The sequence below is a fragment of the Gracilinanus agilis genome, chromosome 2 (genome assembly GCF_016433145.1).
Source record: "Gracilinanus agilis isolate LMUSP501 chromosome 2, AgileGrace, whole genome shotgun sequence".
Taxonomy (NCBI): domain Eukaryota; kingdom Metazoa; phylum Chordata; class Mammalia; order Didelphimorphia; family Didelphidae; genus Gracilinanus; species Gracilinanus agilis.
In genome coordinates this window covers 463431267-463458282 of record NC_058131.1, presented here as the reverse complement: position 1 = coordinate 463458282, position 27016 = coordinate 463431267, and the positions used below count along the sequence as shown (strand labels likewise).

The window sequence follows — 27016 nt, the reverse complement described above, 5'->3', positions numbered from 1 at the left end:
AACTAATATCCAAACCTCAGTTTTTTCTTCTTTTTAATTTTGATCTGGGAACATTTCAGTCTCATTAGAGGGAAGTAAGAGCAGCTAAAATTCAATTTGTCTATTTTGTACTTCTGATAAAATATTTGGTGAGAACAGGTTATAATTCTTGGTTAAGAAATGAATTATTTGCATTCACTCTGGCAACCAGTTATGTCTGCTGTTAATAATAGTACTTCATAGACATTATGTATATACATATACTTCATGTACATAGTACTTCAGATACACACACACACACACACACAATTATCTTATTTGATCTCCCAAAGGTTGGTAATTTTCAGAAGTAGTGTGGGAACCTTCCAGGGATTCCCTCTGGCACAGTGGGTGGGTGACAGTCTCTTCTTAGCATGTGGAGATCCTGCCTAACCAGCTCATCTAAGCCAACTGAAAGTGTTCTCTTAAGAAATAGACTTCCAGCAACACAATATATCAAGTCCAAGCTCCCAGAGCATAGCAGATGTTTGGAGAGAATAATGGGTGGCAGAGAATGTTTTCCCCTGCATGGCTGACTTGCTTGGCCACCACATGTGGCATTTGTGGCATAGACTGCCATCTTCTACAACAAACCCCTCAGAAGTTGGTTTTTCTTTGTAATCTTTTCTTACCTAGTCTGATGCAAAAGTGAGAGGATATATTCAGAGTGCATGTAAGCATAACCGATGTATAGCCAGTTGGTTTCTGATTATAAGGAAGTGTTTAACTGCAACCAGTAGAAGCAGTCTTTCTGTGGGAGAGAGAAAACAAAGTGATCTCACCCTGGTTGTAGTTCTCTTGTAGGGTTATTAACAGCTCATTTGTTTATAGCAGCCTTCCCCTGAGAGTCTGTTTTGAGAATACTTAAAAGTATGGGAAAATCTGCTTTGTAATTCAAGTACATACTACTTGGAATTAATTTGTTTGAAGTAAATTTTCATAAATAAGATACTTTTTGAAAGAATATTCCCCATGTCCAAACTTCCTTCAGCTAATAGAAAGTTAAAAACATGATGCCAATATATACCTCTACCCTTTTGTGAGGTAAATGACAATTGAATAGAAATAGTCTGAGGAGCTTGATTCATTCCTAGAAACTCTATAGAAAAGCTTTTAAGGCATTTAAAAACTTTTATGACTTCATTTATGTTTTAAATTTTGTCTTCCCCTCTTGTTCACAAAAATATTGTCAACAATGACTATTTGATATTTTTTATCTTAAAAAATCTTGTAAGTCAATAATTTTCAACAGTAGCATTTTGAATACATTGTTGTCATTAAGAGGACACAGCTACCAGGAAGAACTTGTATCATATTACTTCTGCTACCACTCCAAGAGTTTCCTTTCATGAGGTCCTGCCAAAAATGCTAGTGAATGATTAACAGACTACAGGAACCTGCCACATTGGGCCTAGTTACTGTGCAATTTCAAACAATGCTTGTATGTTTTATTTAGTAGTGTTATCTTCTAGATGACATTTTAGGAGAATTAAAAAAATGATGCTCTTTCTATGTAGATAATAGCACTGCTCTGAGGGGCTCAATAGTGAAACATGGGTCATTGTAGAGAAGTTATTCCTACATATGTAATTCATGTATTATTCACTGAGCATTTATTTACCTGAAGGAAATTGTGTAATTTGTGTATTTGAATACTTTGTTGCCATATTTGTGATTTTTCATATTTTTATGTTGAAGTAGTGTTTGTGGCATTTTGGCAGGACTAAAAGAAATGGCAATATGAACAAGTCAGAGTAAAATTAGAAGTGAGAATTACCCAGAGTGAGATTTAATGTTCCTTCTATAATAAAAAGAAATTCTTAGCATACCAGAATCCTATATGTAACTTTGTTAATACCATAATCAGCCCATGGCAAAAAGGACATTGGTCTCCAGGAGGACATGCTTCTTCTCCACTGCATAAGCTATCAATATATCTTCCCTCTCAGGTACAATGCAGTAGTCCTTGACCCTTGAAGCCAGAATCCCTGACTTCTACCCTTGGCTACCATTGTAGTGATTTCATTCTTCTTCTACGTCTTATATTTAGACTTTTTGGGGAATGGGCCACCAGCTCTGCCCCTCTGCCTGATCCCAACTGTTTTTTCCCCAGTTGAAGGAATTCTTAGTTATGGCCCTTAAGTTTCAATACCTTACCTATAAGTTACACCAAAAAATTACAGAAAAACTCAACTGCTATATAAAAAATATTCCAGGAGTCTAGAATAATTAAAGCACAGAATTGCCTGTTTTGTTCATTTACAAACAATCCATACTTTGAAAGAAACCCAGAATAGTGAGCAATAGAATTGTTCACTTTGTGGTTATACCTTACTGTTGAATAAATTAAAAAGCAAACAAACTACTTAACAATAAGGAAAGAACCCCAGAGCCAAGAGCTGGCAGTGTGAGTTGGCAGTGTCATATGGGATAGGAAATGTGAGTCATATGGGATAGGAATATGGTTTCTCCCTCCCCCCCCCCCTTGAGGTACTGAGGTAGATGTGACAATTACTTATGGTTACCAAAGAGAAGCCTGTGAAAGAGGAAGGGGATAAATAAAAGACTTTTGTTTGGAATTCCCACCCATTTGTCAGAAGTGTGTCTTTCCCTAAGATTGCAACAAAATTCTCAGCAGATATAACTGGGATGAAAGGGAGGTTAAGAAGGACATAAGTGGAATGACTGGTGTTCACAGAACACCCCCTCAGAAGAAACACAGGTCTTTCCAGGTGCACTTTAGATTTGTTTATTTACCTATTTATTGAATTTTATATCTTATCTATTCCCAAGAAGTGGCAGCTAGATGGCGCAGTGGTTATAGAGTTATAGACCTGGAGTCAGGATGATTCATCTTCTTGAGTTCAAATCTGATCTCAGATTCTTACAACCTGTTTGACTCTGGCCAAGTCACTTAACTCCATTTACCTCAGTTTCCTCATCTGTAAAAATGAGCTAGAGAAGGAAATGGCAAACTATTGGGGTCATGAAGAGTCAGGCATGATTGAACAACACATTTCCAAGAAAGCTATAGAGTGGCCTTTTGGATATTTGGATGATTTTGTTAAAATCAAAGATACACAACTGAACTTTTATTGTAAATTGGCTATCATATAGTGTGTTCTTTTGTCGTTAAATCTTTATGATATTATTATATTTTTGATTGATACTTATTACTATTTTCTTAAAAAGTTTATTTTACTTGATTGAGTGAAACAAAAAATATTTTTTCTTCACTGACAATATATTATTTTTCACATATGTGAATAGATTTGAAAGCACTAGCTCCATAAGTATATTTGCAGTGAAGTAGTTAAAGGAAAACATACTTTTTTTTTCAGATAGGATTTCTAATTTGGGCTTGGGAAATTTGACTCTATTCATGCCATTTTTGGGTAGCTTGCGTTATTCTGGGTCAGTTACATTTAGAAAACCAGGGCAAGATAAATCCAAGGTCATTTAGCATTCTGTTAAAGTGAGTTAACAAAGAATCCATTCATTTTCCAAAGAAATGGAAGTCCTGTGTAATTAACCACATGAGAGATATGGAACTTTCTAAGCTTTTTTTGTTATAATTCATTGTGCCTTGAAAGTAGTATGACATTGACAACTACATGCATTCTGAATACTTTCTGAATGAAAATGTAGGCATTAGTGGACACATTTATAGCTGCATGGTTAGTGTACAAAGTAGTTTAATGCACAAAACAACATAGATGAATCTAACTATGGGAACTATAAGAGAACTTCTAAAACTGATTTTGTTACTTATAGGTCCTAAATGTGCGGCATTATATAGCATATTTTAACAGTACTGAACCAAGTCAGAAGAGTGGAGTTAGAGTTTTTATTCTGCCAAACAGTTAGAGCTGTTTGACAGCTCTGGCAACAACATATTACTGTGCTTTTCTTTCCACAATTGTTAGTCTCTCCTCCAAATGGAAATATTCCAGTGGCAAATGATATTTTAAAACAATTTTAATTCATCATTTTTAAACTAATTTACTGGATATAAATAAAACCCAAACTATTTTGCCGTACATTTCTCAGATTATTAGTGATTTGAGGCAGTATTTTACATAGTTATTAGATGTTTGCAATATTTCTTTTGACAAGTTGGCTTATATCTTGGTTTTATATATTTATGTTTGTTCCCTACATATCTTACATATCAGATCATTATCAGGCATATTTAATGCAAAGATTTTTTCCAGTTAAAAGTATCTTTTCCTGTTCTAGTTCTGTTGACTTCATTCATGCAAATCCTTTTCCGTTTCAAGTAGTCAAAATGATGTATTTTGTTTTCTGTGATAGTTTCTATCATTCATTTGGCTAATAATCCACTTTTCCCACATAGCTATGAAAAGTTCCTGAATAGATTCTCTTCTAATTTATGTGTATATCCAAGTATGTTATATGTATATACATTTGTTATTATTGTTGTGTAGTCATTTACCTGTGTCTGACTTTATGATTCCAAGGATCATAATGTCCACGGAGTTTTCTTGGTGAAGAGAACTTTTGGAATGGTTTGATATTTCCTTCTCTGGTGGATTAAGTGACTTGCCCAGGGACACACAGCTAAGTTTTTTTTTTTTTTTTAAGTGGAACATATGATTTTATTCAGACCACCACCTTTTGTTTTAAAAGAGAAACTGAAAATCAGGGCGGTGGAGAGGGGAATAATGTTTAAAACAATATGGAACTTTTGCCATTTGATCATTTTATACTTAAAACTTGTTTTGTTTTTTAAGCCCATTATAACTACCAAGTGGGAAATCTTGAAAATGTACAATTTCCTTTAGAGAAGTTTCAGAACTAAAGATTTGATTTACATGAAAAGCTGTAGAGAAAGTAGTTGAAAAGTCCATTCATAAAACTTTTATTCCACTTACATCAACTTAATACACATGTTCTTAACAATTATGCTTGGATTGTTCATGAAAATTTCATAAGACATTAAACAAAGCTAGCCATCATCTCAAGTTATTTCCCTGTTAACTATTTTTACAGCACATGCATGTTAGGCAAGTATCAAAAAAATCACAAAAGCAAAAAACCTAAAAAAAGTTAAATACATGGGTTTTTTGTTTTACTGCTGTGCTTGATATACAGTGACTTTATGAATATCAAGCAATTCATTTTTACTGCATCTTTACTTGTACATTTGTTCTTAGGTTGCCTAAACCATTTAAATACAAATAAAATGAGTGTAGCAAAAATAATGAAAGCGAACAGCAGGTAACTTTACAAATAATGGAATGTGAACCGTTTCTGCCCTTCTCCAGAGTAAATTGACTGGGTTAAAACTTTGTCTTAAGGAACACTTTTGCAACTGCAATCATAAAGGTGTACACGTTGAGATTTGTGTATTCCACAGATATACATGGAATGGCATGTAATATCTATGGGACATCTGTTTCTACCACAGCCATGAGTGCTCCAACCCTAAAGTACCCCACAATAACTACACCTGTGGCTGGAACCAATTATCCCTTTTTCCCCCCACCATGACAGGCCAATATGTAGGCAGTTTTCTTTGCTTAGACATGGAAGCTGTTTTAACACTGGCCTTGTGAAATCACAATGTACCAAAAGTACTATGCCAAACATGTAAAACGTATATAAAAATTCCATATCCCCACATTGGCCACCTCGGATGAAAACAGATAACTCCCCAAATGTTAACTGGCTCTACTCCCCTAATATTAAACATAAAAACCACATGGGAAATATAGAAATCCAAATAGAAGTAACATAAACCTGTCATAAATCGTAAACAAAAACTATTTGTGGGAGAGCATGGATGACAAATGGTCTACTGTGTAAATTTTAGAATGAGGCAGACAAAAGTTGGAAGGCTGGTTAATTCTCCCCTCCTCCTGCTTCAGCTTCATCTCCTTGGGTGTCCGATGTCCACAATGTCAAGTTGTCTCTCAGTAATTGCATTATTAGTGTGCTGTCTTTGTATGATTCTTCACTTAATGTATCAAGTTCAGCAATGGCTTCATCAAAAGCTGTCTTTGCAAGGGAGCAAGCTTTCTCTGGAGAGTTCAGGATCTCATAATAGAACACAGAGAAGTTCAAGGCCAGACCCAATCTTATAGGATGCGTTGGTTGCATCTCCTTTTTGCTGATTTCAAATGCTTCTTGATATGCTTGTTGTGACTGATCCACTATTCCTTTCTTGTCATCACCAGCAGCAACCTCAGCCAAGTAACGGTAGTAGTCTCCTTTCATTTTCAAATAGAAAACTTTGCTTTCTGCTTGTGAAGCATTAGGAATCAAGAACTTTTCCAATAGAGACAGCACATCATTGCAGATATCTCTTAGTTCGGTCTCAATTTTCTCTCTGTATTCTCGGGCCATCTGCTGTTTTTTCTCAGCACCTTCCGTCTTTTGCTCAATACTTGAAACGACCCTCCAAGATGACCTTCGGGCCCCTACGACATTTTTGTAAGCAACAGAGAGAAGATTCCTCTCCTCATTGGATAATTCAGCTCCTTGCTCAGTTACAGACTTCATGCAGGATGCCATGTCATCATATCTCTCAGCCTGCTCAGCCAATTTGGCCTTCTGCACCAGCTCATTTTTATCCATGACTGAATATTCTGTGCCCGGAGTGAGTGGCGGCGGCGGACGGACGAACGGGGGGTTCAGCGGTCTCTGGGCGGCGGCAGTGGCCTACACAGCTAAGTTTTGGAGACTAGGTTTGAACTCATGCCTTCTTGACTTCAGGAACAGTGCTCTATCCACTGAACTACCTACCTGCCTCATGTCCGCGCATAAATATTTACAAAATATTAACAAAAATGCAAGATAGTTTGGAGGAGGCACTAGTTGCTAAGGGCACTAAGAATGGTTTCCTCTTCTGAGGGCTATTTGACCTTAGCTTTGAGGTAAATCAGTGATTCTAGAAGGCTGAGCTGAGAAAAGGAGTGCATTCCAAGGCATGGCAATTATGTCATGTATGAGAGAAATAGTAAAAAACAAAGGTTGGCTGGACCATAAAGTGCATGAAGAGAAGGAATGTATAAAAGTGAAAAAAATAAGAAGGAAGGAAATGTGTAGGGATTTAAATTCCAGAAAGAGTTTGACTTGGATACTAGAGTTGATAGGTAGCTACTGGAGTTTATTGAGTAAAGAGGTGAGATAGTCAAACCTATATTTTGGGTTTATCACATTGGTAGTTAATGTGAAGGTTAGATCAGAGAGGGGGAAACACTGGAGGCAGGTAGACCAACTAGGATGCTATTGAAATAGTCCAGGAAAGAAATGAAGAAATCATAAACTTGAGTGGTGATTGTGTGAATTAAAGGGAAAGTGATGGATATAACATATGGAGATAGGGATTGACAAGATTTGGCACTTATTTTTCATATGGGATGAGTGATAGTGTTCAGTTATTTCACTCATGTCCCACTCTTCCTAACTTCACTTAGGATTTTCTTGGCAAAGATACTGGAGTAGCTCTTTGCTTCTCCCTTACCATTTTTCTGCCTTGGAACTGAAAGGATTAAAAAAAATCTATGGGGGGGCAAGAATAGCTAGGAGGAGAGTAAGTGGCCAGTAGTGGCAAATCTATTAGAGAGGTTATGAAGTACTTTAAAGAAGAATGGGACCTTGCAGAATTTACTTTCTGTTGGCATAGAAATTAAGATCCTGGGGTTTCCTATGTGAAAGGACATTGCAGAACTTTGCTTTGCTGGCATAGTTACCAAAAACACAGTTTCTACCTCACCCCCACAGTGAGGCATCAAAGGACGGCATTAATGGAGAATATTTATCACCAGTGTAGACGAATTAATACTCTCATTCTGCACAGACTATAATATAATATAACAGATAATAGTATACTTAGAGGACTTGTTGAAATTTTATGTGATTTATATTAAAGATAACTAGGAGGCATATTGAATAGAATGCAAGATTATATAAGGAAGATCTAAGTTTTGGCCTTGAAAAGAGAAGACCTGGGGGACATCTAGGTGACTGGAGAGCTAGTGGATTGAGAGCCAGGGCCTAGAGAGGGGAGGTTCTGGATTCAGATTTGGGCTCAGACATTTCCTAGCTGTGTGGCCCTGGACAAGTCACTTAACTCCCATTGACTAGCTTTTACCACTCTTCTGCCTTAGAACCAATACACAATATTGATTCTAAGATGCAAGGTAAGGGTTTAAGAAAACAAAAGAAAGAGAAGAGAAGACTCATAAGACTTGAAATAATGGTGGAAGTTTCAAAGAGCAGACTCAGGATTGAAGTTAATAAAACTTCCTCACATAGTTATCTAGAAGTAGAATAAGTTGCTTTCATGGGCAAGAGGGCTATCCTTATATGGGAGTGTTCAAACCAAAGCTGAATGAGCATTTGTTGGTATAATGTATGTCCTGTTGAGGATGTGTTGGCGGAGAGAAGCCTTACAGAGGAGATGTTGTCTGTGAAGTTTCCATGGGAGCAATAAACAGGGCCAAAGGGGCATGAGGACATCTCAAGGGACATCACCCTTCCTTCCCCAATATCATTCCACATGAGGCTGGACAAGGGGAGCTTGGCTCAGAAAGTTTCCCTCGTGATGCAACTAGATGGCATAGTGGATAAAGCCTGGACTTAGGAAGACCTGAATTCAAATTTGACCTCAGATATTCACTATCTAGGTGACCCTGGGCAAGTCATTTAACTTGTCTGCTCCAATTTCCTCAGTTGTAAAATGGGGATAATAATAAGTGTGCAGAGTTTTTGTGAGGATCAGATGAAGTATTTTATAAAGCACTTAGTATGGTACCCAGCATATTGTGGGTGCTTAATAAAGACTTCCTTCTTATTTAGCATCTTTCAGCCTCAGTTTCTTTATCTGTAAAAAAGGGATAGTAAAAGCACCTACCTTAGAATTTTGAGGATAAAATGAGACACTACTTGAAAAGCTTTTTGCAAATTTTTGAGCTCTATACAAATGTTATCTGTTGTTACCATTACTATTGTAAAAACTCTTTCTAAAATTCTGTCCGTGGCAGCATTTAACAAATACTGGATGTGGGAAGTAGCTAGGTAGCTCAGTAGATTGAGAACCAGGCCTGAAGGTGGGAGGTCCTGGGTTCAAATGTGGTCTCAGATACTTCTTAGCATCATTGCCTAGCCCTTATCCCTCTTCTGCCTTGGAACCAATATACAGTATTGATTCTAATATGGAAGGTAAGGGCTTCCCCTCCCCCCCCCCACACACACAACCAAGGCATGGGTAGTTGCCAGAGTTTTTGTCTATCATCATATACTGTGACATATATTATAATACGAGGGAGGGTACTTAATCAGGAAGCAACCACCACAAAGCAGGGTTGGGGTCATAGCAAATGTCCCATCAGTTCTGGTTACCAGCATCCTGCAGCCTACTGTAGTACCAGAAGAGATGAGTAGGAGGAAATAGGCATTTAGAAATCAGACAAACCATGTCAAACTGCCCACTGAACTTCCCATTTGACTAACGCAATGGACAGTTCCCTCTGGCATCTCTCTCCCACTATTACCAAACTAGTGAACTTTGGGATAGTCCATTCATCATTTCCAGAGTTCTGAGGTCTGTATGACTGTACATTGGGCACATTTTAGAGCTGATGCTTGGTGAGCAATGGGTTGGGGACTTGATGACTCCAAGGTTTTATCTTTCTATAATTCTACTCTAACCAAACCTGTGTTTTTTCTCCTTCCCTGTTGTGAGTGAGAAACCTCACTTTACTGATGGCAAGGTGCACAGTTGGGAAGTGGAAGGAATGTTCTTGGTTCCCCAACTAAAGTTCCAGCTTTTAAAGCCCAGACCAAATTACCTCTTCAATAAAACCTCCCTAGATCAACCTCATTGTCAGAATCTTCCCGTTTTCACTCGCACATAGAATGATGCACATTATTTTTATTATTGTTATTTTTATATGTCATGATCCCACTTTTAGAGATCTCTATGAAGGCAAGACCTGGGGTCTTATTAAACCTTGCATCGCCCTCAGCAACCATCACAATCTAGTATTTATAATGAAGACTCAAAATAAATGCACTTTAGAGAATCTAATTTGAAATTTCAGCTTTACTTCATATATGTTGCTTGTGTGACCTTGAACAAATCATTAGTCTTTAGTTTCCTCATTTGTAAAGAGGTTGGATTAGATGACTTTTGAAGCCTGTTCTAGGGCTAAATCTCACGCCTCTATCTATAAGCCTACATATTGAATTGAAAACACATGTTTTAAACAGGGATGGGTGACCTCAGATAATTCAGAACAAGATGCAGAAAGGGAAAGGCAAAATAGCACTCTGGGATACTAGTTAAACATTTTATCTCTATTATGTGATCCTTCTCAAATGCAAGAAATATGAGCTTTCCTTGCTCATAAAGCCAGGAGCGATGTTCCATTGAAGATCAAAACAAAGCCTCAGTGTACAAAATCTGCAGGGTTATAAAAGGGTGTGGTTCACTCAGGTTATAACTTGAACTAGCCAGATTTCATTACTAAAGCTTGAAGTCATAATTGTTTGCTTATGTATTGTTTGTTTTTTTTAAAAACAAGTTTTGCTATTAACTATCTGAAGGTAATTGAAAAAATGCTGTCCAAAATGGCAGTGAAAAAGATAGTATCATTTCTGTAGCTTAAAAGTAGAAGCAATATCCTTCAGCTAAAGAAACAACCTTAATTCTTCAGTTCTTCATATGGAACTGTCCTCTTATTTGACTAAATGCTTACCCTTTTGGCAATCTTATAACAGATTTCTGTTAGGAAAAGAAAGTGTGAGTTTTAAAAGAACCACATCATTTTTAATCCCATCCCTTCAATTGTACTTCCTCATGTAACAGAAGTTAAGCAAAACAAGCTAGCACTTGAATTATGTCTAAAAGACGATGCTTCATTCTTCACCTGTATTATATAAGTTTTCTACAAGGAAGAAGGACTATGGTTTATCATCAGACCTCTGAAGTCAATATTGATCATTTCATTGATCTGAGTTGTGATATCTTTCTAGTGTTTCCTTTTTTAAAAGTGGGGAAGGAAGGAGTGGGAGCTATTTCTAAATTATTAAGGGGATTTGAGAAAAGCTGGATCTATTTACTGCTCCACCATCTTACAGGAAGAATTTATTTGACTTATTTATTCAATTTTGTTTACCAAAAGTCTCCTCCCCCCTTTTTTGAGCTGCCATTTAAGAATATACATACATATATAATATATATTATATATATGTATATATATGCTTATATATACATATATATAAATAATATATATATATATAAATATTCTATGTAATATAGCCAGTTCCTTCCTGACTTTGTTGTTCTTATTACTTGCTTGCATTCTCAGAAGAAAGGAGCTATGAGAAAAGACACCGAATTATATTTAGTTCAGTGGTTAATAGCTAGCAAAATATTTCAGTGAGGAGAAGGTTTGTGAGTCAGGGCTAAAATAAAGCTTTGGATTACTTTTAAAATAATATTTCCCATACCCCTCCAGCCTTAGGTCCTTGAAAGCTGGCACCTAGGGCATGATCTTGGGGTTTTCTTTAGTAGGTCCATGTCCTTTTATTCTTGTTATTCTAGCAGAAATAGGAAGAGGCAGAAGAAACTACCCTTTTTCCAGCTGNATAAATAATATATATATATAAATATTCTATGTAATATAGCCAGTTCCTTCCTGACTTTGTTGTTCTTATTACTTGCTTGCATTCTCAGAAGAAAGGAGCTATGAGAAAAGACACCGAATTATATTTAGTTCAGTGGTTAATAGCTAGCAAAATATTTCAGTGAGGAGAAGGTTTGTGAGTCAGGGCTAAAATAAAGCTTTGGATTACTTTTAAAATAATATTTCCCATACCCCTCCAGCCTTAGGTCCTTGAAAGCTGGCACCTAGGGCATGATCTTGGGGTTTTCTTTAGTAGGTCCATGTCCTTTTATTCTTGTTATTCTAGCAGAAATAGGAAGAGGCAGAAGAAACTACCCTTTTTCCAGCTGAGTGATCTGAGATGTTATTCTGCTATGGCACCAAAGTGCTAGCAACTCCATATCAATATAGGGATGATGTATTCTGTGTGACTTGGCAAGTGAGGAAATTAGTTCCCTTAATATCACATTGGTTTGAACACTAAAAGAAAAGACACTAGAAACATAATGATAACAGTAGGTAGTATTTATATAGAAATGTTTTCAAAGTGCTTTACAAATAGTGTCTCATTTTATCTTCACAATCCTAGGAAGTAAGGACCATTATTATTTCCTTTTTTATAGATGAGGGAAGTGAGGCAAATAGAAGTTAAATGACTTGTTCAAGATCATACAGCTAGTGTCTGAGACTTTGAAGTCATTTTCTTGACTTCAGGACCAGAACTCTATCCAGTGCATCCTGGGATTCAGAATAGGAAAAAACCTAAGACATCATCTAGCCAGCTCCTCTAATTTTATATGTGAGGAAACAGACTCAGAGACAGAAAATAGATTGTCCTTGTCATGTACCATGACAGGATTGGGACATTATCCTGGGACATATTCAGTCAAGAACTATTTAAATAATGTTTTTTTCTGCTACAGAAAACTGACAGGGATTTAATTTTCTTTTATAACATTAGTAAGTTTGATTATTGCTGTTGAATATGTTAAAAATTAATTTACTCATCCATACATTCTTTTACTCAATTATTCAACCAGTATTTATTGAGCTCCCATTATATGCAATGCATTGTTCTAGATATGGAGAATTGTAAAGATGAATGATATCTCTCTGCCCTCAAGATGCTTTTGTTGTTCAGTTATTTTCAGTTGTGTCCAATTTTGTGACCCTTTTTGGGGTTTTCTTGATAAAGACTCTAAAGTAGTTTGCCATTTCCTTCTCCAGCTCATTTTACAGATGAAAAAACAGAGACAAATAGGGTTAAGTGACTTGTCTACGGACCCACAATTAGTAAGTAAGGACAGATTTGAACTCAAGAAAATGAGTCTAATTAACTCTCAAATAGAACTCTATCCACTGCACCCCTTAGCTTTGCCAAGAAACTTACAGTCTAATAGAAGGTAAAACATCTGAATACTGTATAATTTAAGGTAGAGTGTGACAATAGGAAGTGTGGTACAATAGAGGAAAAGGTACAAAGAGGGTGGGGCTTGGAGTCAGGGATCCTAAGTTCAAATCATGGTTCTGCTATCTACTACTAGCGTGACTTCTGAACAAGTTACTTTAAATCTCTTTAAGCCTCACTTTCCTCATCTGTAAAATGGAGGTGAATTACCTCTAGGGTTCCTTCTAGCTTTAAATCTAATTATTTAGATATTCTATGAAATGCCACAATCAAGGATTATAATTCAGAAATGATTACTTATAATTATGGGGTGAATAGGAAAGATTTTATTAATGATAGTTTACTTTGAACTGGTCTTTGAAGGATGAGGAGAATTTTGGATAGGAGAAAGATATTCTAGCTATATGGAATATCATGAACAATGATTCAGAGACGAATATATTCAAATCATAGAGAACAGCCCACATTAATTGGAGTGTGTGGGGAATGTAAATATGGTGGAGGAGTAAGAAAAGTTATTTGGGATTAGATTAAGGATGATCTTGGATGCAAAGCTGAAGAATTTTTACTTTACTTGGCAGTAAGGAGTTTTAGGAAGATTAAGCTAATGGGGAATGAGAGGAAGGAAAAGGGAGATAATAGGGAGAGAGATTAGGAAATTGGGGATCAGGAGACTGGTTAGGTTTGCAGCATACCAGGAATTTAGGATAGGGGCAGTAGGGGTGGAAAAGGGAATAAAAATCCACAGTCAAGGGAATGAAAGTCCATATGTAATATTTTTAATAGTCTACAGTCTTCATAATGCCTTATTGTGAAACTGCTTTGCCTTATAAATTAAATGGAAACAACTCTTCTGGTCTGGAATGCCACTGCTAGTATTGTTTTTTGGAGTCAAAACAAAGATATTAGTTTTTCTGCTGTTGGATCTTGTTGACATCATTGAGCAAGAAGCATTTTGTCCCACACTGGAGTCCACACCCTGAACCCAAATTGCTTTTATTTAAGTGCCCTTCAAGCTATGTGTTTGGGTTGCTAGTTCTCAAAGGGAAGCTGGAGTCACAAGGAACTCAGGGATTAAATGAGTTTTTTCAGTAATAATGCCTAGATTAAATGCCCTTTGTTCCATGCATTGTACCTCAAAATTACATTGTTCTTCAAAATTACAAATCACATAATTTTCTTGAATGAAAATCAGGAAGAAATAGGCAGACCTAAATAAATACCCACAAAGTAAGATTTTACTTTTTATTTCTCTTCTCTTTACAGTACTAAAAGTCAGGATATTAGAGGAGATGACTCTCATTTTGTTTTTCTGGTGACATATAGAAATTCATAACAACAATGGAGTCCTTTCTTATCTGATTTCCCTTTTGACTTTCCCACTTTCTGCCTATTAGAATGTTATGCTTTTCAATGCTAGGAAGAGATAACAGAAGAAAGCTACCAAGTAGTGTTGCCCTTGGGAACTTTCTGTGGCTCTCTTTGTAGAATATTTTGATTATTCCACTTAGAGTGTAGGCTATAAATGTTTGTGGATTTGAGCATTTAAAGAGCCATGAACAGTAGCTAATAAGGTAATCGATGTCTCAAAGAATAAATGATTATAATTGATACCATTTTGTCCCCTATCTGAGTAAATTGTTTAGTATGAACTCTTGACTATGTCACTTTAAAACTTCAGCTCATCAGCCTCTCTTTTTCTTTAGTTATTTCTGTTTCTTTCTTTCCTTTCCTTTTTCTATGTCTGTGTCCATGCCTATCTATATCTGTATATCCCTTCTCTACATTTTGTTATTCACACTTCACCTTTCCAAATCTTTCTATTTAGCTGCTTTTCTCTTTGTATCGCTATTTTCTTTATCACTCTCTCTCTTTCTTTGGTTCTATGTATCTTGCTTTCCTTCTCTTCCATTTCCATATTTATATGTTCTTCGTATCTCTCCTTCTTTCTTCTTCTTTTTTTTATTATCCTCTATGCCCATTGGAGATCTACTAACCCAGTGCTCTTCCCATTGCACTGGTGTTACCTAAATTAGGCAGCTAGTTGACACAACGGGTAGATTGATAGACCTAGAATTAGGAAGACCTGAATTCACATCTGAAAATCTTAAAGCAATGTATAAATTCTATTATTATTATTATTATTATTATTATACATCATTGCATTTTATGATATAAAAATATAAATTACATTACATAAATTTTTTCCAGGAAATTTTCAGGAAATTTTGAAGCAATATAGAGAAAATGAAACCTATGTCATATACTCTGTGCATGTGTGTGTAAAAATAAGGGGCATCATGACCTAAAGGATTATAGTGAATGAGGAGTTGGTCTGAATTCTGCCTTTGACATACTAGCTATATGACCTTGGACAAGTCATTTATCCTCTCAATGCCTCAGTCCTAAGACTATACTGTAACTAGCTCTCTGTAGTGATAGCATTAATCTGGTTTAATATATATATATATATATTAATTATATATATATACACACATATGGAATAGCCATATACCCATATACATACACATATTTGTCCAAACCTGTTATCATATCAGTGTAGGGAACTCTCAATACAAAAAATCTCTCTGTAGCCAAGTTACTATAAATCTTAGAAAGTGAGTTGTCTGTGGCATTGAGAGCTTAAATGACTTGCCCACACATGGTCTCATAGCTAGTAGTTAAGATTCTGAGGATCCAGGATTCTGAAGACTCTGGATCCAGAGAAATCTAACTTCATATCTCACTACCCGTGTGACCTCGGGCAATTCACTTAACCTCTGTAGTTCTTAGTTTTCTCATCTATAAAACGAGGGGGATGGACTAGATCAGTGACGGAGAACCTTTTAGAGATTGAATGTTGCCCCCCCCCAGACTGAGTGCTGTGCCCATGCTCCCTTCAGAGACTGCCTGCTGTGTCCCTCCCCCCCAACCAAGTGCCAGGCATACCCTTTCTTCCTCCCTTACCCCACACAGGGGAAGGAGAAAGTGCTCCCATTGAACTGCTGGGCAGAGGGGTGGATGAACTGAGGAATGTCCTCAGAGAGTGTAGAGAGAGGGAGGGGAGTAGCCCAAGTGCTCTGCTCTCCTCCAGCTTTGCCATCTGTGAGCTGCCCACCTTATCCCCTGTGTGCTCCCATTGAGCTGCTGGGCAGAGGAATGGGGATGTGAAAAAAATGTTGTCAGGCACGGTGGAAATCTGGAGGGGAACAGCTCTGCCTGAGTCCCTCTGCCTTTCTAGTAACCAACTTGGGGGGCGGGGGGGGGAGCTGCTGCTGCATATCCACCGAGAGTTTTCTACATGCCTTGTTTGGCACTCCTGCCATAGATTCACCATCACTGGACTAGATGGACTCTGAGATTCCTGCTGGTTCTAGATTTGCTGTCCTGTCACTAGCAAGAGATGAAGTCAAGTCTTCCTGACTCAAAACTGATACATTCTACCTTGCTGCCTCTCATTAAATATTTTAGGTTAACATCAACATTTTCTCTTTGAATGCCCAATCACACCTTTTTGAACACATGAAATCACATAATATAGAGAGTTAGAAGGGACCAGGACAAATTATAATAGAAAATATACAAAGTACATTATTACATACATTATTATTATATATCTTTATTAGAGTGAGTACAAAACACACATATGCAATATCTCCAGATGATATTTAGATGATTTAGTGCAACTTTCTCCTTTAAAAAATGTGGAAACTGAGTCCTAGAGAACTTATTTTATCAAAAGTCACATTGGTAGTGAGTAGCATAGGTAGGCTTCAAAGCCAGCTTTTCTCACTCTATACAGACTGATTTTCTCTAATCCCTATCTGTATTCGAAGTCTTACCAATTGGGGGAGGACTTGCTAGAGCTTGTTCTCTTCTGGCATTACTTTTGAGGACCCGGTGTTATCTCCATAGGGAAGCCTTAGAGAAAGGCTAGTATACCAAATTATTACTTTGAGGGAGGGTAATCCACTAATAGATTTCCCCCCTACTTTTAGTCATAGCCATGGTTAATATAATTCCATTATATGACTTCATCCTGAAAACATGCAATAAAAGGAAAAACACTTTCTCTCCATTGTTAGGAGAATAATGTTCCTACTGATTGAGGAAAGCAATGAGTCCCCAGTGCATGGTTTAGTACTTGCATAGAGATATAGAAAAAAAAACTGTCAAATACCCCCAAAGACATACATCTAATAGTCTAAATTATGGAACCAGATTGTCATGCTACATAATTACTTGCATTCTCTTAATGGACTTAATTATGGATAGAGGCATTCACATTTGATATAAGAAAGGTGATATTCTTCTCCTGGAAGCCTAAAATCCTTTATTGCTTGATTTGTTACAATGGATACCTAAATTAATTTAGTCATGTTAATTAAAAAAAAAAGTAAAAGTAAGAATTACAAAAGTATCAGACTAGGTTAAATTCATATTAAATTTAATAATTTGCATTGTAAATGTAATACACGGTAAACACCAAAATCCTATTGAATCAATTTATGATTCAAAATTGTTGAATCAAATGTTGAATCATTTATTATTTACTGTATTTTATTGCTAAATGCTAAGCATTAGAGATACAAAGACAAAAGGAAAATAGTAGAGGGCAGCTAGGTGGCTCAATGGATTGAAAGCAAGACAGGAAGTCCTAGGTTCAAATTTGACCTCAGACACTTCCTAACTGTAACCCTGGTGAGTCACTTAACCCCCGTTGCCTAGTCCATACCACTATTCTGCTTTGGAACCAACACATAGTATTGATTTTAAGATGGAAGGTATGTGTTTAAAAAATAGCCCCTGCCCTCAAGGAGCTTACCTTCTATTAAGGAAGTCAAAGTATATATGTATACTTATTATATACGAATGTGTGGTATTCAATTCAAATAACTTTTAGTCAGAGGAAATTAATAGCTGGGAATATTAAAAACATTATGTATAGAGTAGCACTTGTGCTCAGTTCTGAAGAAAACCAGAGCTTCTAAGAGGTGGTGATGAGGAGGAAGAACATTCTAGGAACTACATTCTAGTACATAAGAGGACTCCCAGTGTATAGGCATAGAGATGAGGGATGAATGTCATGTATGCATGTCTGAGGCCATCTTAATTTTGTTACAGTTCAGTTTTGATGCTGAGACAAAAATGATGTACTCTAAAGCCACTGAATAGTTAACAAAAGGAGATTTACACTGACCTAATACTGTAAGTTTATGCATTAAGGGTACAGTATCAATTAGCTATTCTGTCTGAGATCTACCTCAGGTCCATATGTAATCCTGACTGGTCAACAAGGCAGGGATGTTGAATCAGGTGGTCTTCAGAAATCCATGTTAGAAGAACCTCAATTCTACATGAATGGAACTTTAAAAAATGTCCTTGGGCGACTAGGAAGCTGCCTAGGGAATCGGGAGCCAATCAAATTCCAGAGATAATTTTGTTGCCTTTTAGAGAAAGCAAATCTCTATTTTGGGGGAAAGGAATCTTCGTTCTACCATAGTGCAAAAAAAGTAGACTCATATGGCTTGACAGTAGAGGAGCAGTGTGTAAGAAGCTTGGAAAGGTGGTAATAATAATAGTAGTAGCAGTAGTAGCAGTAGTAGCAGTAGTAGCAGTAGTAGTAGTAGTAGTAGCAGTAGTAGCAGTAGTAGCAGTAGTAGTAGTAGTAGTAGCAGTAGTAGCAGTAGTAGCAGTAGTAGCAGTAGCAGTAGCAGTAGCAGTAGCAGTAGCAGTAGCAGTAGCAGTAGTAGTAGTAGTAGTAGTAGTAGTAGTAGTAGTAGAAGTTAACATTTATATGGCGCGGCTAGGTGGCGTGGTGAATCCCAAGGGTGTCATGCCTGACATCAGAAAGACTCATTTCCCTGAGTTCAAATTTGACTTCAGACACTAACTAGTTATCTGACCCTGGGCAGGTCCCGTAACTATTTGCCTCAGTTTCCTCATCTGTAAAATGAGCTAGAGAAGGAATGGCAAACCACTCCGATACCTTTGCCATGAAAACCCCAAATGAGACCACAAAGCGTCTGACATGGCTGAACAACAACATTTAAATATTGCTTGCTAGGTGCAAGGCTTTGTGCTAAGCATTTTACAATTATGATCTCATTTAATTCTCATAACATCCCTGAGTGAGAGGTGCCATTATATTCCTATATGAACTAATGTTAATAATAGCTTATATTTAAATAATGTTTTCAAGGTTCCAGGCACTCTGCTAAACACAGTAAATTATTATCTCATTTGATCCTCACAACAACTCTGGGAGGTAGTAGATGCTCTTATTATCCCCATTTCACAGATGAGGAAATCAAGGCAAATAGAAGTTAAGTGACTTTTCCTGGATCATGCAGTTAGAAAGTATTTGAAGGGAGGTAGCTAGGTGGGTCAGTGGATTGAGAGACTAGAAATGAGAGGTCCTGCATTCAAACCTAGCCTCAGCTATTTCCTAGCTGTGTGACCATGGGCAAGTCACTTAACCTTTATTGTCTAGCCCTTGCCACTCTTCTGCCTTCGAATCAATACACAGTGTTGATTTTAAGACAGAAGGTAAAAGTTAAAGAAAAAAGAAAACCATATCCAAGGCTGTATTTGAATCCAGGTTTTCCTGACTAGCTGCCTTTAGTAGAAAGGGGGAAAAGATTTAAATGTTAAATAGATGAATTAATATTTGATCTAAGAGATAATAAGGACCAACTAGTGTGTATTGGAGGAGGCAGCTATGTTCAACATTATTAGACCTGTGCTTTAGGAAAATCTATTTTCTACTGTGTGGAAAAAGAAGCTAGAGATAGCAAGACCATATTTGAGAGGGCCTAAACTATGATGGGGCTGGCATTGTGAATAGAGAGGAAGGGATATATGGGAGAGGTATTAAGGAAAAACCCCAAATAAGATTTTGCAACCAACAATTTATGTGGATTGCATGAGAATAAGACTAGCATAAGAGCAGAGATGCTCTTTTTGATTGGAAGCATGGTGATACATTTGACTGTAACAAGAAAGTTCAGAAGAGGGATTGGTTTGGGGAAGAGCATGTTGAGTTTGAGATACATACAGGACATCCAATTCAAAATGTCTAATAGTTCATGATGCAGGACTGGAGCTCATGTACTTTTGAGTATACTATTCCCCTACCCCTTCCACATACACTCCTCTCCATTATCCCTTGCTGCCTTCTAGTATAGGCACAAGAATCTATCTCCACAAAGTGCTCTCAAAGCTTTATGAAGTTGTACTTGGTTGCTTCTGCTGGAATCTTGTTCTTTGATATAGACCCAAAGATGTGATAATTCCTTCAGCCAGTCTCAGTATATTTCATCACTGTATTTTATCTAATGGTCCTTCATTTTCCAAAAGCTTTATATCTGTGATTGATTGATTAATTATTCATTAGAAGCATCTAGGAATTATTAAAACTAGTTTATACATTGATTGATCCTATAATTCAGTTGAAGAGATTTTTTTTAACCTGATGAAGGTATTAGAATTAGTTACATTAACTGGAGTTGAGGTCTGTGAGATCCTCCTCTTATAGTAATTGTTTTTACTTAGAAATATTTATATAGCTTTTGATAGCTTGGACTTAACTTTGAGAATTGCCTGTTTGTATTCTTTGATATTCATCAACTAGGGAATCATTCTTGTTTCTATACAGTTGTATCAGTTCCTTATATATTTTGGATATCAAGCCTTTATCAGAAAAACTTGGGGCAAAGACTTTTTTCCCAGTTAGAGTTTCCTTTCTTAGTGCCCCACTCCACACTTTACTAAGAAAATGATGAAAGAGAAGGAATGCGATTATCACTAGTGATTTATATCTGAGGTCATGTACTTTGGTTCTGCTGATCCTCCTCTTTTCCTTTTGACCATCATTGGTTCCTGCCAATTCTTTCTTTTTTTTCCTTTTAATTTGACCATCAGACCTCACTCTTTGAAGCTGGTTTGTTTTGCTTACAACTATTCTCTACCTGATATTTCCTTTCCTCTTAAGGCTACCTTTTCCTTTACTTGACTATTTCCCTGTTGAGTTTGATGTATTACTGTGCTAAAATCTTGTTGATGTATATGTGTATGTGTGTAAGTATGCATTCAACCTCCTTTAGTAGATTTCAAATAAGACTGAGGTTGATCCAATTCCTGTTCACCTCACTCCTTCTGTGCTTGCCTGCTATTATTTGTATATATCTGATAACAAGAAATAAGTTCTGCCTCCTTTCCCCTCATTTTTACAGTAGTGTATTCCTCTTATCCCTTACCTCTTTTGTGATTCTAACCTTTTTGTTTATCCTCTTAAATATCAGAATAGTCAACCTATTTTTAGATACCATTTTTCTTATTTAACTCCTTTAGGGCCCTTTGAAAACATTAAAGTTCTGAAGAAACACTTGTTTCTTCTCTTTCGATTAGAATATTTATTAGCAACATTGTCTGAAGCTTTCCAATTATTAAAAAAATTATCTTTCTCATTTCTCTTGACACTTGTGTTTGCATTTCAAAATTTCGATTTAAGCTTTGCTCTTTTGTTCAAGAATGCTTGAAAAATCTTGATTAAGTTCCACAAAAGGTTTATTATCCCCTTTACCCCCGCCCCCAATAAGCTTATACTCAGCTTTTAGAGTAAGTTATTCTTGCTTGTAAACTTATATATCTCTTGCCTTTTGGAATACTGTATTTAAAAAATTTTAAATTCTTTGTAGTGCTTGCTGCCAAGTTTTTTTTTTCTTTTTAACATTTATTAATATTCATTTTTAACATGGTTACATGATTCGTGCTCCTCCTTTCCCCTTCACCCCCCCCCCCCGCACTCCCCCCACCCATGGCCGATGCGCATTTCCACTAGTTTTGTCATATGTCCTTGATCAAGACCAATTTCCAAATTGTTGGTAGTTGCATTGGTGTGGTAGTTTCGAGTCCACACCCTCAATCATGCCCACCCCGACCCATGTGTTCAAGCAGTTGTTTTTCTTATATGTTTCCTCTCCTGCAGTCCTTCCTCTGAATGTGGGTAGCGTTCTTTACCATAAATCCCTCAGAATTGTCCTGGGTCATTGTATTGCTGCTGGTACAGAGGTCCATTACATTCTTGCTGCCAAGTTTTATGTGATCTTTACTGTGGATCCAAATACCATGGTATTTGAAGTCTTTCTTTTGGTCTATTTTTGTGGAATTTTAATTTTTATTTTATTACCTAGAGCCTCTAATTTTGGTTATAACATTCCTGTTACTTTTTCTTTAAGGTGTTAGGAAGTAAAGAGTGGATTCTTTCTAGTTTCACTTTGCCCTTTGGTAATAATAAATCTTCATAATTTTTATTTATTAAGGAAGTATGATAATTCTTAAATTAGTTCTCCTTGACCTATTTTCTAGGTGAATTTTTAAAAATAGTAGATACCTTACATTTTATTTCATTTTTTCAATCTTTTTGTTTTGTCTCATAGTGCCTTTGATTTCTCTATTCACAAAGTTCATTTGTTGGGTAAGGTTTGCTTCTTTCCCTTCTAAGCCATTTGTTCTCTTTCTATACCCAAATGAGATGGTTGCCTCTGCTTGGCTTTGACCCAGGTCATCTGGGTTCCTGCATTTGCATCTACCTCCTGGGTTGTCTCTATGCTAAGACTGCTGGTAGGTTTTAGGTATCCCTGGATCTCTGAGATTCAGAGCCCTGGATTTTTAGGGTCCTCTGTAACATCTGAAAACAAAAAGATATAGTCCTTGTAACCTCTGTCACCTACTATGCCAGAACTGCTTATTGCCATTTCCCAAATGGTTAATGTCATTCTAGGACTGATCATTGCTTCTGCCAGTCACTTTCAAGACCTTAATGGTGGATTTTTGATCACCCTAGAGCTTTATGATGGAAATTCTCTGCACTTGTTACCTTTATTTACAGAACCTTGTTAACTATAGGTATCTCTGGACTGCCTCTTGTATACTGGGAGGCTTCCATCAATGTTGGCTTTCTGATGGGTATTCTTTTGCAATTGCCTATGGTCTTCTGACCACCTTTTTGTTCGGTTATTGTGTGGATGAAGATTTTTAGTATATTTTCTCATTGGATTTCTTGATCCTAATTGGGGATGGTATTGCTTTTAGGTTTTTTCTATATTAGGTGTGTAGAAGCTGGCATTCCATTCAGACAGCCATCTTATCTGAACAAATATTAGATTCTTGATATTTAAAAATTGAAAAGGAGTTGTGTTAAATAAAATATTTTTTCATGTTGTTCAGTTAATCAAATTCTATTCATAGAGTCATGTTCCCACAGACAAACTGTGGATAGATAGAAATTTAAAAAAATTTTAATTGCAACTATTCCATGACATTATGAATATATTTATAAAAACCATTATCATTCACCAAATCTTGATTTTTTAAACAGCTATTTTTTTTTTCTGAAAACCATTCACTGTCTTTCTGTAATACTTTCTTTGTCTCTTTTAGGATCAGGTAAAATCTAGAAATGGCATGACTTTGAAGTTTTATGATAGTTAAAAAAGTGTGTAGACTGGTTTTGTCAAAATTTTAGTAAGTTTCCTATTCGTTTTTTTTTAAAACCCTTACCTTCTGTCTTGGAGCCAAGGCTTAGAAGAGTGGTAAGGGCTAGGCAATGGAGGTCAAGTGACTTGCCCAGGGTCACACAGCTGGGAAGTGTCTGAGGCCAGACTTGAACATAGGATCTCCCGTCTCTAGGCCTGGCTCTCAATCCACTGAGCTACCCAGCTGCCCCCTCCAATTCACTTTTTAATTGCTGTTTTTTCCTTTTAACTTATAGCTGAACAAGAGTACACCCAGAAGAAAACCTTTACTTGCTGGATAAATTCACAGTTGGCAAAGGTGAGCAATAAAAGTCAAAATAAATAAGAAACTGAATCCTGAGGGGCTTTTTATGTTTTATCATCCTGTTTGCTCTGTGAACAAGATTTCTAAAAACTGATTGGATGACAGGTTGTGGTGTGCCTTTGTTTGACAAAAGGTGCTGAAGTGACTATGACAGAGATCTTTCATCAACTTTTCTGCTCTTTTTAGCATAAGAGGAAAGTGATTCATGATCAGATTGAGGGAGGAGGAGTTGGGAAAGGAGAGAGGACAGAGTGTATAGCACTTACCCTACTATTTGTGAAAGAATAAAGAAAAATATCTAGATTTCAATTTATAAGTGGAAAAAATCTTTTAAGGAATTATCCTGGCCATTTGGCCCTGACAAATAGTGACATTAAAATGTTTTAAGTTGTAGTTTTTTCCCTCTAGATCCCATCATAGTGAAATGGAATGCAGATTTTCTACATGCCACTTTCTCCCTGTGTACCTATCTTGTGTTATTATTCTAATTCCAAAAGGAGTTTGGAAGCACTGCATATCATTCTTTTTTCATGAATATATGAATAAATATGACTCTAGGTCTTTACTGGCATAAAAGTATATATTTTTCCCCATAGTCAATGCAAGCTCTGTTCTTGAAAGGAGTTTCTTTATTTGATTTGTTACCTTCTGTTGACTTGAAACTTTTTAAAAAAACTAAAATAAGTAGAAAATGATTCCTTGTTAAATAGCTACTTAATTTCTACCACCACCACCCCCTGTCCCTGATTCTGAAAGATGTTGATTTTCAAACTGAAAAGTTCAAGTAACAATTTTCCAAACCTTGTTTTTCAGCATAACCCTCCCTCGGTCATAACAGATCTTTTCACAGATATTAAAAAGGGACAGGTTCTTCTGGATCTTTTGGAAGTACTTTCAGGCCAACAGTTGGTAAGGTTTTCAATAGTAATTGAAATTTTTTGGTTGACTTTTTTTTTTCAAGACAGAAAATCTTTCATATTTGTGAATGACATTTCCTTTGAAACTGATAGGCTCGAGAGAAAGGATCTAATACCTTTCAGTGCAGAAGCAACATAGAACATGCTTTGACATTTTTGAAGAAACAATCAGTGAGTGTAAATTTAAAATAAAACATAATAATGGGAAGAAATTCATGCTGGGGGATAGTTTCTTCTTTTAACCTGTGCTTCTCTTTTTCCAGATCAAGCTCATAAATATCCATGTAACTGATATTGTAGAAGGAAACCCATCTATTATTCTTGGTCTAATTTGGACGATTATATTACACTTTCATGTAAGTACTTTGGTTGTATGGAACAATATATCTCCCTTCAATAATAGTTTTTATGAAATAAAATAAAAAGAATCTGAATCTACACTAAAACTTCTGAAAACATAGTCCTCACACTTAACTTCTGAAAACAAGTCCTCACACTTAAGCAAAGGTGTAATAAATATTTTAAAGTTACTAATAATAATGATAATATATATAGTAATTTTGTTTGTTTTTCAGTCATTTCGGGCATGTCCATTTCTTTGTGACCACATTTGGAGTTTTCTTGGCAGAGATACTAGAATGGTTTGCCTATGCTTCTCCAGTTCATTTTATAGAGGATGAAACTAAGGCAAACAGGGTTAAGTAACTTGCCCAGAGTCACACAGGCTAGTGAGTATCTGATGCCAGATTTGAAATCATGAAGATAAAGTTTTCTTATTTCAAGACTATCATACTATCCATTATTCCACTTAGCTGCCCAATAACAACAATAAACAATCATTTATATAATATTTGGTTCATATCAACCCAGTGATTCTAAGACAGAAGGCAGGGGTTAATTAAAAAAACACTTTAAATATTATGATACATACATATATATATATATAATAACATTGGGCACAAAGGCCCACAGATATCTTCAGGCTAGAGCAGGTCTTCTTATTCTGGGGTCTATACATTAAACCCACTTGGGAAGAGTATCTGTACATAGATTTCAGGAGGTCCATGAAAATGGATAAGATGACAATTATTTTATTTTAGTAAAATTTTGGCTTCCTTTATAATTCTTTGAATTCTATTTTATGCATTCTGAGAAAGAATTCATATACTTCACAAGACTACCACAGGGGTCCATGACATAAAAAAATTTAGGCTAGAGGTTGGTGCTCAGTCTATGATAAACCTAATGAATTTGCTTGACTTCATTACTCTGCAACTACTCAAAAGTGAATGAGTTTTATAATTTCTTGGTGATTCTAGAATAGAGATATACCAAGTCTGCTCTGGAAAGAAATAAACAAACAGAGAGCACCTTGGCCCTGCTTCAGCTTTCTAATACTTTTTTCCCATTGTCTGGCTCACTCTTGATATGTTATTTTTCAGTCATTTCATCTGTGCCTGATTCTTCACACTATTTGGCGTTTTCTTGGCAAAGATACTAGAGTGGTTTGCGATGTCCTTCTCTAGATCTTTTAACAGATGAGGAAACTGAAGCAAACAGGGTTAAGTGACTTATCTAGGGTCACATATTTAGGAAAGATCTGAGGCTGAATTTAAATTCGGGTCTTCCTTGATTGATGTAGAGTTGATTTTATAACACTCTTCAGTTTCTCCCAGTTTAAAATTTTCAGCCCATTTGTTCATTAAACAAAAATAACATTAAGCCTTTACTAGGTGAAGACACAGAGGTTAATTGCTATTAACCTCCGTTTCTCCCTTCCTTAGATTGAAGAAGTGGCTTGGACTCTTTCTTGCAATTACAATCAACCTTCTTTGGATTGTGTGAGTGTTGTGGACTTGTCTCCAGCTTCAGGTCCTCCACCTAAGAAGCGCTCCAAAGCACAGGCTAGATGGAAGATGTCAGCCAAAAAGGCCCTTCTTTTATGGGCCCAGGAACAATGTGCCATGTAAGTTGTTTTCTATCACCTGGTATAATTACTGTGGCTCCTGGTCCAAGCTCAGCCTTATTTACAGCTCCTCCAGGTTGAAGTGTGAAGGTGACTAAGAGCATCCTTCATGGAGGTAGAGTCTTCTGCCATATAATGAGAATGTTCTAGGTTTTTCTTTTATCGACCATGCTGCCCTTCTATTCATCTTGATCTGTGCTTAGGGAGCCTTATTTCTTTCTTGATGAGT

The 27016-nt window shown here is 36.5% G+C and overlaps 2 protein-coding genes across 2 annotated transcripts in view; one reads left to right on the top strand and one right to left on the bottom strand.

The window, feature by feature from the left end:
- Positions 1 to 27016, top strand: part of SYNE2 (spectrin repeat containing nuclear envelope protein 2) — a 419774-nt gene that overhangs the window by 82742 nt on the left and 310016 nt on the right. Inside the window, exons 4-8 of the mRNA XM_044664857.1 lie at positions 23837 to 23898; positions 24718 to 24813; positions 24915 to 24992; positions 25085 to 25177; positions 26606 to 26787. Coding sequence (XP_044520792.1) covers positions 23837 to 23898; positions 24718 to 24813; positions 24915 to 24992; positions 25085 to 25177; positions 26606 to 26787 — 511 coding nt within the window. The remainder of the gene's footprint in view (positions 1 to 23836; positions 23899 to 24717; positions 24814 to 24914; positions 24993 to 25084; positions 25178 to 26605; positions 26788 to 27016) is intronic.
- Positions 5884 to 8045, bottom strand: LOC123237744 (14-3-3 protein zeta/delta-like). The gene has a single exon (XM_044664858.1). The coding sequence runs from the start codon at positions 6616 to 6618 to the stop codon at positions 5884 to 5886; it is 735 nt and encodes a 244-aa protein (XP_044520793.1). The 5' UTR covers positions 6619 to 8045.

What these genes read in the sequence shown, in the direction of transcription:
- LOC123237744 (XM_044664858.1), bottom strand. Translation starts at nt 6,618, where the DNA reads ATGGATAAAAATGAGCTGGTGCAGAAGGCCAAATTGGCTGAGCAGGCT.